Source organism: Aspergillus welwitschiae (assembly GCF_003344945.1).
Source record: "Aspergillus welwitschiae strain CBS 139.54b unplaced genomic scaffold BDQ94scaffold_135, whole genome shotgun sequence".
Taxonomy (NCBI): Eukaryota; Fungi; Ascomycota; class Eurotiomycetes; order Eurotiales; family Aspergillaceae; genus Aspergillus; species Aspergillus welwitschiae.
In genome coordinates this window covers 1-12,601 of record NW_020798829.1, presented here as the reverse complement: position 1 = coordinate 12,601, position 12,601 = coordinate 1, and the positions used below count along the sequence as shown (strand labels likewise).

At 49.3% G+C, this 12,601-nt stretch overlaps 6 protein-coding genes across 6 annotated transcripts; 1 reads left to right on the top strand and 5 right to left on the bottom strand.

The window, feature by feature from the left end:
* Positions 1-1,941: 1,941 nt before the first annotated feature.
* BDQ94DRAFT_164572 (BTB/POZ domain-containing protein) lies at positions 1,942-2,760 on the bottom strand (the record flags this gene model as incomplete). The annotated part of the gene is made up of 2 exons (XM_026770052.1): positions 1,942-2,532; positions 2,599-2,760. The coding sequence occupies 2 exons, from the start codon at positions 2,758-2,760 to the stop codon at positions 1,942-1,944; spliced, it is 753 nt and encodes a 250-aa protein (XP_026619362.1).
* A 1,694-nt stretch (positions 2,761-4,454) lies between these two features.
* On the top strand, positions 4,455-5,810 carry BDQ94DRAFT_178258 (uncharacterized protein; the record flags this gene model as incomplete). The annotated part of the gene is made up of 4 exons (XM_026773089.1): positions 4,455-4,474; positions 4,549-4,854; positions 4,895-5,012; positions 5,062-5,810. The coding sequence occupies 4 exons, from the start codon at positions 4,455-4,457 to the stop codon at positions 5,518-5,520; spliced, it is 903 nt and encodes a 300-aa protein (XP_026619361.1). The 3' UTR covers positions 5,521-5,810.
* Positions 5,811-6,163: 353 nt separating this feature from the next.
* On the bottom strand, positions 6,164-8,977 carry BDQ94DRAFT_155718 (uncharacterized protein). Its single transcript, XM_026768519.1, has one exon. The coding sequence runs from the start codon at positions 8,544-8,546 to the stop codon at positions 6,291-6,293; it is 2,256 nt and encodes a 751-aa protein (XP_026619360.1). The 5' UTR covers positions 8,547-8,977; the 3' UTR covers positions 6,164-6,290.
* Positions 8,978-9,351: 374 nt separating this feature from the next.
* BDQ94DRAFT_176451 (uncharacterized protein) lies at positions 9,352-9,941 on the bottom strand (the record flags this gene model as incomplete). The annotated part of the gene is made up of 3 exons (XM_026772693.1): positions 9,352-9,493; positions 9,561-9,578; positions 9,652-9,941. The coding sequence occupies 3 exons, from the start codon at positions 9,939-9,941 to the stop codon at positions 9,352-9,354; spliced, it is 450 nt and encodes a 149-aa protein (XP_026619359.1).
* A 449-nt stretch (positions 9,942-10,390) lies between these two features.
* BDQ94DRAFT_155704 (uncharacterized protein) lies at positions 10,391-11,929 on the bottom strand. Its single transcript, XM_026768518.1, has 4 exons — positions 11,898-11,929; positions 11,506-11,796; positions 11,121-11,409; positions 10,391-11,062 (listed from the first exon to the last, which is right to left on the bottom strand). The coding sequence occupies exons 3-4, from the start codon at positions 11,233-11,235 to the stop codon at positions 10,938-10,940; spliced, it is 240 nt and encodes a 79-aa protein (XP_026619358.1). The 5' UTR covers positions 11,236-11,409; positions 11,506-11,796; positions 11,898-11,929; the 3' UTR covers positions 10,391-10,937.
* A 170-nt stretch (positions 11,930-12,099) lies between these two features.
* BDQ94DRAFT_164568 (uncharacterized protein) lies at positions 12,100-12,482 on the bottom strand (the record flags this gene model as incomplete). Its single annotated transcript, XM_026770051.1, has 2 exons — positions 12,100-12,305; positions 12,422-12,482. The coding sequence occupies 2 exons, from the start codon at positions 12,480-12,482 to the stop codon at positions 12,100-12,102; spliced, it is 267 nt and encodes an 88-aa protein (XP_026619357.1).
* Positions 12,483-12,601: the final 119 nt, after the last annotated feature.

Sequence of the window (12,601 nt, the reverse complement as noted above, 5' to 3'; positions counted from 1 at the left end):
GTAGCAAATCGCCTCTCCCGACAAAAGACGTAAAACGTGGGAGATACCGTGCTCCGAGGACTGCCAAACGGTGTCTCCGGAGCGCAGCAAGTGTTCCGAGGAGTCTTGACCGTCATCCTGGGGTGAGTGGCCGTCCCGGGAACGATTGCGCGGTTCACCAGACCGTCAAGGCCAGACACCGGTCAACGCCTGAGCCAGTTCGCTTTACACGTGCTACGAGCAAAAGAATCCTCGACCTTATGAGCTGGAGAGCCGAATTACCCCTGAAGAGTTGTCATAGGTCAGCCAGGTCGAGGCGCTACGGGGACTTTGCCCACAGGCATCATTCCCAGCCGGTATTGGCTCCCTGTGAAGCAGATTCAGCATTGTCGTTCTCCCAGTCTAAGACTAACTTGGAGTATTGGCAGACATATAAAGCCTGCCCGGTCCCCCAACTCAACCAACAACTTATACGCTGCAGATTGCATAGTCTTCTTGCCTGATCTGTTTCACCATCTCTCTTTATTATCTACTGCCACTTTGAACCACATATGCCCCCTTTCTCGAGCCTGGCCGTTCCTGTCCTTAGCGACCTCCGGGCTTTGCCCGCCGGCCACCGTCAGAGTGCCGCGGAACTAGGATTACTGCCAACGTCCCCAAAACCTCCCCCTGTAACAAGTGACGACGAGGATGATGGCGGTATTTTCTTGGCACGTCTACGGAGCCCATCTGCAGGGAACTCTATTGAGATGGGCTATAACATCTTTTTAGATTGCCTGTCTGCCACACCATTTCTCCTTTTACATACAAATCAAATCTCTGTTACCCAACGTCATTGGCCCAGCTCACCCCAGCTCACCCTTCCCACGCAATCTCACAGCCGACCGGTCAGCTATAAGAGAAATGGAAATTGCACATATCTGTCTCGCACCTTTATAGGCTTGGATCCCCCTTGGCAAGACGAGACCGATATCCGCTACGGTAGCACGACCACGAAGAATACAGAAACGCCTTTCAGATACTCCGAAATCGAAGCGCCAACAACAATGTCGCCGAAAAGATAACTTGTTCTTCAAATCCTTCGAGTACTGTTACGAGTGTGATACGGATATATTCATCATGGTTTAAAGATAAGAAAACTGGTTAAATCCTATTCTTTAACTGCAACAGCAACTGGCCCCCATCACTGGAGGTGCTGGTAGAATATGCTTCTATAATAATATTGAGAGTACTATTCTGATAGATGATATACAGGCTTCGTATTATCCAAAGCCGAAACAGGTTACATGGAAAGAGTTAGCAGCCAGATATGTTACCGGGGAGTCATAGAATGTTCCTAGTGACCAGTCACAAGCTCGGGCAACTGAAAAACATCACAAGTAACGGGATCGAGAAATGAGAGTGAGACTCTGGCATGTAGAGATAAAATGTAAAGGCTCCCAAAGTGCGAACGACACTAGATTTCACAGTGGGCTATGTTTGCTACACCAGCAATGACTCTCTAATCAGGTCATTTTATATAGATGACATAACACCTGCGTGGTACATACATGATACTCCAATTGCCACATTATCGGGTATCTTTTTGCTTGATTATTACCAGCCATGAATTGGAATTTGCGGCATCACAAATCCGAACTCTCTTCTTGTCTCAAACAACCAATAAGCTCAGCGCTTTATAAAATCTAACTATATTTTCTCTTACGTACAGCTCAGGTTTCCCCTAGGAGCAATCTGGTATCTCTCAGCCGGACAGACTGGAGGACTGGAATGTCTTCATATACTAATATTATCTTAGTAGACTAAGGAAGTATGTTCAAACAACTTAAATTCACCTAGACTGTCTTAGTTCAATAAGAAGAGTGCTTTATCTTCACTATAAACAGGTAAAGTGGAATATCAAACAAAAAGTTGAGCAGCTGCACATTATTCGAGACCCTTTCGCGCATTACAATGAACATTCTAGTCGTATCCATACTGCTGCCTCTGATATTGAGCACACTTGTCCAAGGTCGACAACCAGACCTCCAGCATGAATTTGGGAACAGATTCTAAAAGTCTGTCACAGAGTATGGGATTATCCCCATCCCTCAGAATCTTGAGGTTATCCGTCGTGAGCTGGACAACAAGATCTCTGAGTCCACGGTCGTGCTCCCCTGTTGAGCTGTAAACTTCAATGATGGAGGAGCTGAATGAATCTTGGTCGGGATGTTCCAGGAAAGATTTCATAAAGTAATCCTTTGCTTTCTTCTTAAGCTCGTTGATCTGAAAGTAATCACCTTGTGTGTACATTTGAGCGTGGAAGAAGGCCTGACAAGTTTGAAAATTTGTAGTAGTGGTTTTTCGTGATGGGTTTGGGTATTGTTCAGTGTCTGCATCTAACTCAATATTATTTTCTGCCCATGTCTGGAGTGAACATTCAGAACTATTCTTTAAGTTCAGGTGGGCTTGGGTAATTGGAGTACCGTCATAAGTATAGTCGCCCGTGTACAAGAATTCAAGTGTCTTTTTGATGAGCATGCAATTCTCAAGGATGATCTCGCCGTTGCTTTCCTACAAGTTTCTATATCAATTTCATGATTGCACCCGAAAATAACTGGAGTATGACAAGTATCTCACCTTAAAGCGACTACTACAAGCGACCTCAAAATACTTTGATTGAGGACAGAGGATGTTCCGATGGGCTGGAAAGACTTCATCGCCACAACTAATGGACAAATCGCTGTACTTCGGATTGAGAAATTGACTGATTTGGATGTCAGTAATTGTAAGAGATAACATTACTAACCATAGTATCTAATCTAAGGACGAGGTCTTTCATTTATCTGATAATTTGTTCATTTGCAGAAACGGGCTCCGTAGGTACAACAGCTGTATCAGCAGAGATGAATACTACCGATTTTCTTTTCTTTTTCCTCCTTTCTTCATCAAGGGCTCGTGGACATTTTCAGACAGGAGAAGCTGTGCCCTATGGCAAACAAAAGAAAGGGTTATCATTGCCGCTATTTATGGACAAGCGAATGCGAGCTGCTGTGTGGGAGTCAGGGATTGATTTGGTCATCAGCTTCTTGCTGGTCCTATGCTTTGCCCGGTGGGATGGCATCTGTAGGTCTCGCATGACGTGGCCATGCACCAGCCATCGCCAATCAGAATGTGCCAATAGTAATGGCATAGTAAGATCAGAAAGGCCATGGAATAGTACCCGGTTGCTCTACAAATTCCCGACCCCGAATCCGCTCAGGATCCATAGTATGGCTGCTCCATTGGGCATGAAGCCTGTTGTAGCAATCGGAACAAGAAGGGAGTGGAATTCTTAATGTTCTCTAATTTATAATAAGTTGGTTGCCAGCTGGGTTTCCTCGCAAGAAAAGGCGATTCATTTCGTGGCTATTGCTATTAATCCCGAGCTGACCGGCTAACTGTGTCACCCCACCAATCGCCCATTTTTCTTTCTTAATTGGTCGCTCCATGCCGGCTACACGTAGTCTTGTTTGCAGGGATGGTACAGTACTTGTGAGAACTATCCTCTGCATTTCTTGGCCACCTGCACGCAATCATAGTATTCGGGTTTGATTGACACTTTGATGTTTAGTAGTCACCAAGGTGGAGAATTCACTGGTCAATATAAAGCTCGGGGTACAGTATGTCAGTCCTCTGAGAATTATACCTCAGAACTATGCTGCTTCTTGAGGGGACATTCCCAGCTATCCGGATACACTGAGAATGTATGTCTATGTTTGATCCCTCGCATCAGCAGCCGTCAGTTTCCAGTACCACAACGAAACCGGCTCATTTGAGCAGTCCGAGGCAGTCATGGCAGTTGTGCAAGTCACGGTAGAGGTTTATGGCCTGCGCAGTGGTTGCTGGCCCTCCATGTGTGGAATCCCCGCAGCGGTCGTCTTTCTCCTTTTCTCCATTTGACAAGCAAGGTCCGTAAGTGCATAAAAGGACTGGTGCGACAGGGAGGCTTGCGGTCAGACGAAGCGATGACTCCAGGTGGACTGCAGTCACCTCTTACCCCCAGTCTTCACTTGACCGCAGTCTTCTGCTGCCCGCAATCTTTAATTACCTGATTACCTGCGGTCTTGCTTGCAATTACCTAATCATGGTGTCCGCCAAGGGGGCTTAATCACACTCAGCTGAACCTTCCTTTGTTACAATTTCAGGCAATCACATAAAATCAGTCCAGTCAAGAAGTAAAACCCATACTCGAGAAGAATTAACATACCCGCTCCAGCGATTGTGTATGGGTAACAAGTTATCCTTGTATAGTTATCGTGTTATAGTTAAATTATTGGCACTTAGTAATTCAACAACCCCGCACTGCCGACTGTGACGTGTCAGCCTAGTCACGCTTCCTGCAAGTAATATTAAAATATTTAAGTTACTATCTCAATAAGAGCCCCACCATCGCTTCCTTCCCTCATCCAACAACCCCCAAAGCTACACTACTTAGTCTCGCTATAACCACAACAATGGACAGCAACTTTGGCATGTAAGTCACCCAAACAATTAGAGTTCTCCAAATGAACCATGAAGGAGGGGAACCTCATATTAATGGTACAGCAGTTACATCTCGTCTCCTCTCGTCACCTTCATCGTCGGCCCTACAAGGAAGGAATTCACTGTACACTCCGATCCCCTAGCCAGCCTATCATCGACACTACACTGTCTCCTAAACGACCCAATGCTAGAGGCAAAGACTCATCATGTCGACTGGTCGGAGGTGGTCGATGAGGATACATTCATTCGGTTGTGTGAGTATGCTTACGTGCGCGATTACACGCCACCGTCGTGCACGGAAAGGTCTTACCAGACACTTGTATCAGCATCAGGGATGGCAGAGGAACAAACTGAGGCTGGTGAATGGAGTGGGTACTCCTCACTATCAATAACAAAGAAGAGCAAGCGGAAGAAAGAAAAAAGGCTACTGCTCGAGCCGCGAACCATCATCTGACCAGCCACCAGCAGAAACCCCTTGTGAGAATTACGCCGACGAACTAATGGCCCCAGAAGCGGAGCCAGAAGAAGAAGTGGCCCAGACTCATGATCTCTTCGATGGGTATGCATTACCCTATAGAGAAAAAAAGTATCTGGAGCCACCATCTGCGGGACAGGTTCAAAAATCTCAGCATGCAATATACAAATTCGTATGACAATGTCTTATCCAAAACAAAAGAAAAGTTTGCCCCAAGGGGTAATTGTGATCCTAAGAATGATTTCACGCCTGTCTTTCTTGGACATACAAAGCTATATATATTGGCTGATAAGTATGGTATTGTTTCGCTTGCGGACTTGGTTCTGGGTAAGCTGGCGACGACCTTGTCATGCTTCACACTGTGTGAAGATGATATAGGTGTAGTAGCTGAGTTGGTTCGGGCTTCTTATCAAGATACAATGCCCAATGATGCTCTTAGCACATTGGTTACAACCTATATTGTATCTGTTCTTGGACAAATAGGTGAAATTACCGGGTTCCGGGAGCTGCTGGCGGAGGGTGGGGATTTTGTTGTTGATTTCTGGCAAATTATCTGGAAATGATTTTGGAAGTCTGCTAGAATTACACGGTATCTTGAAGGTACAACAGGTGGTAGGCTTTCTGCTGATGGAAGCGATTGGTTATGTGGTTGAACTTCCAGTATTGAGGATTCAGAGGATACGCATTTGTGCCGTATTTGCAACCATCTATAAACGTTAAGATCTTAGATTCCGGGAAGATTATTTAGCTTTTATGGACTTGAATGTTCTAGATAGCTTATGTCATCTGAAAAGAACATCCTAGTCTGGAAAGATAATTCTGCCCTTCTGGGCCATGAAACAAAGTGAATGGGACGATTACCTCAGTAATATATTTTATTCTGAAATGACAATCAGTCTACTGGAACTCTCGTTCTCTGGAGAGGCTATTGTAGTCTGCTAAGACTTCGTCGGTCTGGGAAGACAAAGCAATCTTCTTATTAAACTAAGACAGTCTAGGTAGATTTAAGTTGTTTGAACTGACTTCCTTAGTCTGCTAAGATTATATTAGTCTGAGAAGACATTCCAGTCCGTCTGGCTGAGAGATACCAGTTTACTCTAAGGGAATTTCTGAGCTGTACTCAAGAGAAAATATAGTTAGACCGAATAGAGCGCTGAGCTCATTGGTTGTTTGAGACAAGAGGAGGGTTCGGATTTGGGGGTCCGAAGCCTGTAAAGACACAAGACAAATATACAAAATTCCCATTTCTCTCATAGCCAACCGGTCGGCTGAGAGGTCGCGCGGGGAGGGTGAGCTGGGGTAAACTAGAATGACAATCTCCAGTGTTTTCTTCCTATACCACACGCACCCGCTTTGAGTGACTTTCATCAGGACCACACCGTAATCGTTTGAGAGCACGGGGCCGTTTGTGCAGCGGTCGACGGTCCAAGGTGCACAGATGGAAGTCAATTATCAGGGCTCGCTCGAGCTCAGCATTCCACAGGATGTTGTCCGGACGAAGGTCCTGATGAACGACGCCGAAAGAGCGGATCTCCTTCACCGACCGATAAATCGCCCGTTGGATGGCCTTGTCCAGAGGATTATGGCCCACGCTCTCGCCACCCCAGCCCATTAGAAGCATATGACGGATCCTTCCCGCGCCATGGAGGAAGTAGGTTAGGGCCAAATTGATCGCCCCGAGAAAGACGGAAACAGCCGATCCTTGAGCACGCCGCAGGATCCGGTAGACGTCTGCTTCACGCGAGACCTCCCCCCAGAGTCTCGATGTTGTCCCCTTCCCAACAACAGTATATCCCAAGGTGGCACACGTAATCTTGAATGGTGCGCCAGAGGACCCACAAGGGCCGATCGGAGTGCAGTTATGATCCAGATCCTGATCGAGCTGCGCTTTGAGCTTTTTTACCAAGTCAGCTGCACCGATCGAATGGCGGTCTGCCCTTCCACCACGCATATGCAGCTCCGTGTTGGGGCACTTAGGGTCAAGCGTGCCGCCTTGTTGGAGCCCGAGAAGACACTTTTGTGTGCAATATGGAGCATCATGGGAGCGAGATTGCCCGCTTTGGTTTCCTTGACGACCGGCCGGCGGTGCAGACCGTTGGGTTGGAGGGGACGATGTGACCTGGCTGAACCCCCGCTTCCGTCCTGCAGATGCGGTCGGGTCGGCCTCGGAATCCGAAGAACTCTCGTGGTGATACGGACCGGATCGTGGCGCACAGCTAGCGGCGGCTCGGGTAGTCACTCGAGGCCCGCTGGGGATGGGGGACGAGGATGTGAGGTACTCCGAGGTTGACTGCTCAGGACTTGCGGATTCAGAGGTAGCATCGTCCACGTCCAAGTCTCGTGGTAATTCCACTACTACGAGCTGAGCGCGATCGCTATCATAACTCGTTTTCCATATCGGTAGTGTAGGTTTGATAGTATTTCGCCACGCCTGGTCACGTAGCGGAGCACGAAGACTCATTAAACAGAGACACAGGGCCCTCTCGATTCGAGTCTTGGGAATTCCATGCCCTGCAACGCCGGCCATCTCGTATATACCGGGATCACCCAGGTGGTAATAAAGGGTAGTTGGGTCATCGTAGGGCACCCAGAGCTGCACGTCCATCAAGCCGTTCGTCACATATGAATACTCCAGACCCTCTTGAATCATCACATGAAATTCTTGTGCGATGGCTGATCCGACCAGCCGCTCGGCGTGATATCTGGATTTCGCTGGCTCTTCCGTCGGAACCCGATCAGGTTGGACCACTTCTCGCCAAAAATCCATCGGTCGGAGTCCCAACCGTAGGTTCGCAGCGGAGAGTTTGTGGGGGGGTTTGTACTCGACCGTGGTGAGCAAGGTACGTCGGTTACCGTCCGCATGATAAACACAAAATTGATCCGGCCTCGAAGGCCTCGAAGGCCTCGATGGTTGGCTAGCATCGACTTCATCATCTTCGTCCAGAGCATTGGGGTGGTTATCGAACCATAACCCATTGCCTAACCGGAAGTCCTGGCGAGCCTCTGGTATTTTGCACAACTCCGCGACGATATCGTGCACGTGATCTTCAACGGCGAGTCGTTCGTAGGTCTCAAGATCCTGTTCGCTGCTAATGGGTCGGCGTGCAAGTCGTCGACCGTGGTCTTCCAAGGCAACCAGTGACGTGAATAACTGTCGTGCATCCCCTTCGGTCGGCTGCAGGTAGCGGCAGACAGATTCGTAAATTTCCCGCTGTTTATCCTCACAGTCAGTCCACGGAAGCAGCCGTACGGGACATCGTTTTCCGATAGGAGCGGAAATTTTGCCTGTGGTGGAGCGAGACGGTGTTTGGGCTCGGAGTGGCCTCCAAAGGAGATCGTGGCAATGGTGGATGAACTCTGGGAAAGTCGTCGGTCGGTTGCGTTCCTCTGCCTGCCGTCTCAGCACAGCTTCCTTGAGGAAAAGCGCTTTGTAGTCTGGAGAGCTGCTTCCACTCATCGCTACCGCGAATAAGGGATGGAAAAGATGGAAAGCTCCAATGGCGATGTTGGTGGTCAGAGTGTCCCTTGTGTCGGGAGCATACTGCCGTTCAGTACCGCCTGCCCCTAGGGGTCGACCACGCTTAGTCATCCGTTAGTAAGCCTCATATCCTAGATAGCTGCAACCACCCACATGGGTCACATGATAGGAGAACAACCAATCACTTCCCACAGTCATGGCCATACGTCTGTCTGGCTGTTTGCCTCCGTCAAGTAAAATACCGCCAGGCCGATCGCTTGCTGAGTCAGCTGCTCCGAGGGGGAGTCCACATCGTTAACCACTGCGAGGCTTAGTGGTATCGGGGAAGACAAAGAAAACACTCGCATGGACTCTTTGGCGCAAAGTCACGAAAAAGGCTTGGATATATTAATGCCTACGACGTTGTCGCCAGGGTGACCTGGCCATCGAACGTGGGCGTCGCGAGGCAGCGACAAACGTGATCTGCCTCCGACGTCACACCAGGCTGTGCCGATGACCTTCGACACATTAACTGATCTCACAGTGGAGCTTCGATGGGCTCAAACGCTGGGGATAGTACCAGCAGGCGTGAGGGGCGCGACACACGTCCGTGACACATCCTCGCATCTTTGTCTGGCGGACATGATGGAGACCCACTTCACCGAACCGCTGGAGTTTAAATGATCACCTGTGCGGCTGATTCGTTCAACACCCAACGCCACCGACGATCAAATGCAGCTACGGGGTGGAAGTTTTTGTTTACCGGAGTAGACAACGTATTCCTTTATCTTGGGATCGACAGACCAGGTTGCCCTCGCTCTACTACAGCCAGCACAAACATTCACTCTTCATTGAAGATAGCTATATACTCTAGAATCGAGCAGATCTTAATTCCGGCCGGACAAGCTTGGTGAAAGACAGTGGTTCTAAACGATGTTCATTCCGACTCCATCTCCTTGTACCGAGCTGAGCGACGGGATTTGGTGTGAGAGGTCGGGACACTCTCATAGGTGCTGCTCACTCTCCTGTGCAGGCGGTGATTTTCCTGGTTTTGATCCTCCATTTGTTCCTCCAGCTTTCTATAGCTCTCCGTCAGCTCAAGGTCCCGTAGAGTGTCGCTTGGTAGCGCAATGAAGATAAGCTTACCGGACTCTGGCTTCGAGACTTGAGGATAGAGATCAGCACCGTTCAAGGGCGAATGACGGCCGGGCTTGGGACATCATATGACGGGACATACTCGCAGATCAACGACATGAGAATCTTTTTATCCGCCACGTCAGGTGGACTCTCAGGTGGCCCAATTGTGACCACGCTGTCGACCTCCTGTGCGCCATCTCTCTCACTTTCGTCGTTTTCCTCGGTTAGCATACGCTCGTCCAAGACGTGCTGGGAGTTCGGTATCCAGTCGTCGGGCGGATCCGATTCCGTGGGGCGTGAGGCATCTGGCCTGATACCTGGATGCGGCTTGTTTCCTGCCGATGACAGTACTTTTAGGAGCTCGTTCAGTCGTGGCAGGTGGGCTTTCATTGTTCGCTGAGGATATGAGTGACGCCGGGAGGAATGGGGTTTCTGTGAGATATGTGCATATCGCGAAGGCGAGAGGCCCCAGCCTAGGACGCACATGGCACTTATAAAGGTTGGCTGTCTCGTTGACTTAAAATCAAGATGACACCACGCGCCAACCCTGCCCAAAACGGTTCACCCAATGCAAGCCCGAAGTTGAAGGTGACATTGAGGCCACGGTCCTAGGCATGGGCAGACCAAAGGCCGAGTGTAACCTCGCCGATCCTTGTGGCACTCACCGGTGACCAACTATGGACTAGTCAAACTATGTGCAGTCGGGTTATCTTGCCTTCCTGCAAACCAGAACAATCGAGGCTGGATTCCCTGACTCGAGTGGTCGGATTGTGAGAAGACGGGTGACGTCCATGGCAACGATACAGATAAATTTCATAAAGCAGGAAAACAAGAAACCCGTACAACATCACAAGCTATTACTGTAACTGCGGCCCTCCAACCTCTGAACGCATGCTAAAGAAGGACCCAGTATGCTCTTTATACTAAAAGCTGCAAGACATGTTTTTAATGAAACGCTCTGAGTCCATTTTCTAGCATCCATTAAGTTTGTCCCGGGAAACACTCGCAATCTGCCGAGAGTATTGAGGTGCCGCTCGTCTCTTGGCCACATAAACATTCGAAGTCAATAGTGCGCATGTATGGACGTATGACTTCCCAGAGCTGCTTGCGACAATGTTCGAGCTTTTCGAGGGCGCACTTCACGCGCGGAAAGAAGAATGCAGAGACGGTGGCTGATTCCAACGTGTGTTTATGAAAGACCGTAAGGTGCATTACCAACCAATCAATGGGGGCCGATAGCTTGACAGAGACGTGTCTAGAAATATCCTCGGGATGCGTAAGCGGAGATAGGATGCTGGGCCCATTCTAGGTCGAGAACTCGGAAACCTCATAAGAAGAGGACAAGTAACAGTCAACCGCCAGAACCCCGCATTCGCAGGGGAATGTCTAATAGCTGCACTGCAGGTTGGGCATCTCTATATCAGGCGTATCTTCGCCTTTTCTTAGGGCTCTGGTCTGCGGACAACATGACGACAGTTTCACGGACGGTGTCCCTCCTGGATCTTCTTCCTCTAAGACCCTCTCAATGAGCAGATGCAGCCTTGGGGATTTCACGGTATCAAAACATACGCTGTAGGAAAAATGTGGTCCTTGTATGGAGAATTTGTGCATGAGAAGGCCATGGACTCGGTATTGGGGTATTGCCTGTAGCGCGTGTACACCTTATATCGTTTTGAACTGTCATACTGAAATGGCTCGCCTTAGAGTGGACTTCGGATTTCTTCGGAAGACCAGCTAAAAATTTGCTGTAAGCAGAGTAGCCATGTTTGTCTCCAACTGTGCCTCACGGTGGAGTTCTAAGTCGGCCACCTAGTGATCGACAGCACAGCATATATCCAACGGACCTCAAATTTTGATCCTACTCAATGCGGTCAACAGCATAATCACCAAGCGACGGGGTCCAAAGTCGAGAGGGGCTGCTCAGACTGCGGTGTCGTCGGTCCCCAGACCGCACCTTCAACTAACGGATGGTTCTGATGGTTGCGACATTATGGATTGAATGCATGGAGTCTTCGAGGCAATCCAACACAGGAAAAGAAATTGTATATGCTCACTAGGTTCCAGCGTAACATATATCGACAGCGATCGGACGCAGCTCCGGTTGGGCGCCCTTGCACATTCGTCATCGCATAATCTAAAGCTGCTTAATGACCGCCGAGGACTGCCCGTTCAATCTCACATGCAACAGCTTACCGCAACCGAGCAGTGTTGAACAGCCACAACGTGAGCACTATAGCGGCCGTAGCTATTCGACCGGTCATGGTAAGCATTGGCAGGACTTCACAGGGTATCCTTGGGGAAACTGTTCGCGGCGGCACAACAGATGTGCCAGCATCAAAGGCTTACCGAGGAACGGGGGAGGAGCCCCGCAATCAATTAGACCGTTCACCAACCAATGAAGGAGGTAATTTATCCGTGACGGTCAGTGCTGAGCGTGTAGGAATCGGACTGTAGAGAGAAGACGAGAAGCAGCGATGGATGTCACTGCCGCATGGGATTGGCTGCGCGTAAAGAGAATCGTTATGTCCTAGGCATGCTGAAACTCACGTTATTCTCGATAACTTTCAAGTATGCGAGAGGCAACCCACTGCTGAGAATCACTTGAGGCTGGAACAGTGGCGATGTTCTTGTTGCGACAAGGCGCCTCCCGCACATGACCTGGCTCGAGGTCGAGGTCAAAGAGTTTGATATCCGGACCCGTCCGAGGCTGGACGACATCCTGGACCGGTTGGCGAATGGAGTGATGGGCGCACACTAGGGTGGACCAAGATTAGTCTTCGGGCGCACGTCCAACACGGTCTGTCAGAAGCGTTCTCATCGCAGCCGTTGTAGGTTGGCGGATGAATCGATCGGGTGAGAAGTAAACCTACCACCGACAGCTAGCTTCCCACGGCGCTTGCTCAGGTGACCTTGGGCGATTTCTCTGGCCATCAGTGGCCCTTGACACAGTTTAATTCGTTCTCCGAACCCATCACCGGGGTTAGCGGATGTCCTCTTTGTAAGGTAATACAGACGAAATTCAAGAATCTATTGGAGTCAGGGCAGCGTTA

What these genes read in the sequence shown, in the direction of transcription:
- BDQ94DRAFT_155718 (XM_026768519.1), bottom strand. Translation starts at nt 8,546, where the DNA reads ATGACTAAGCGTGGTCGACCCCTAGGGGCAGGCGGTACTGAACGGCAG.
- BDQ94DRAFT_155704 (XM_026768518.1), bottom strand. Translation starts at nt 11,235, where the DNA reads ATGACAGTTCAAAACGATATAAGGTGTACACGCGCTACAGGCAATACC. An exon ending in GACCACATTTTTCCTACAGC is followed by an intron (nt 11,063 to 11,120) that starts GTATGTTTTGAT and finishes AGAGGGTCTTAG; the next exon opens with AGGAAGAAGATCCAGGAGGG.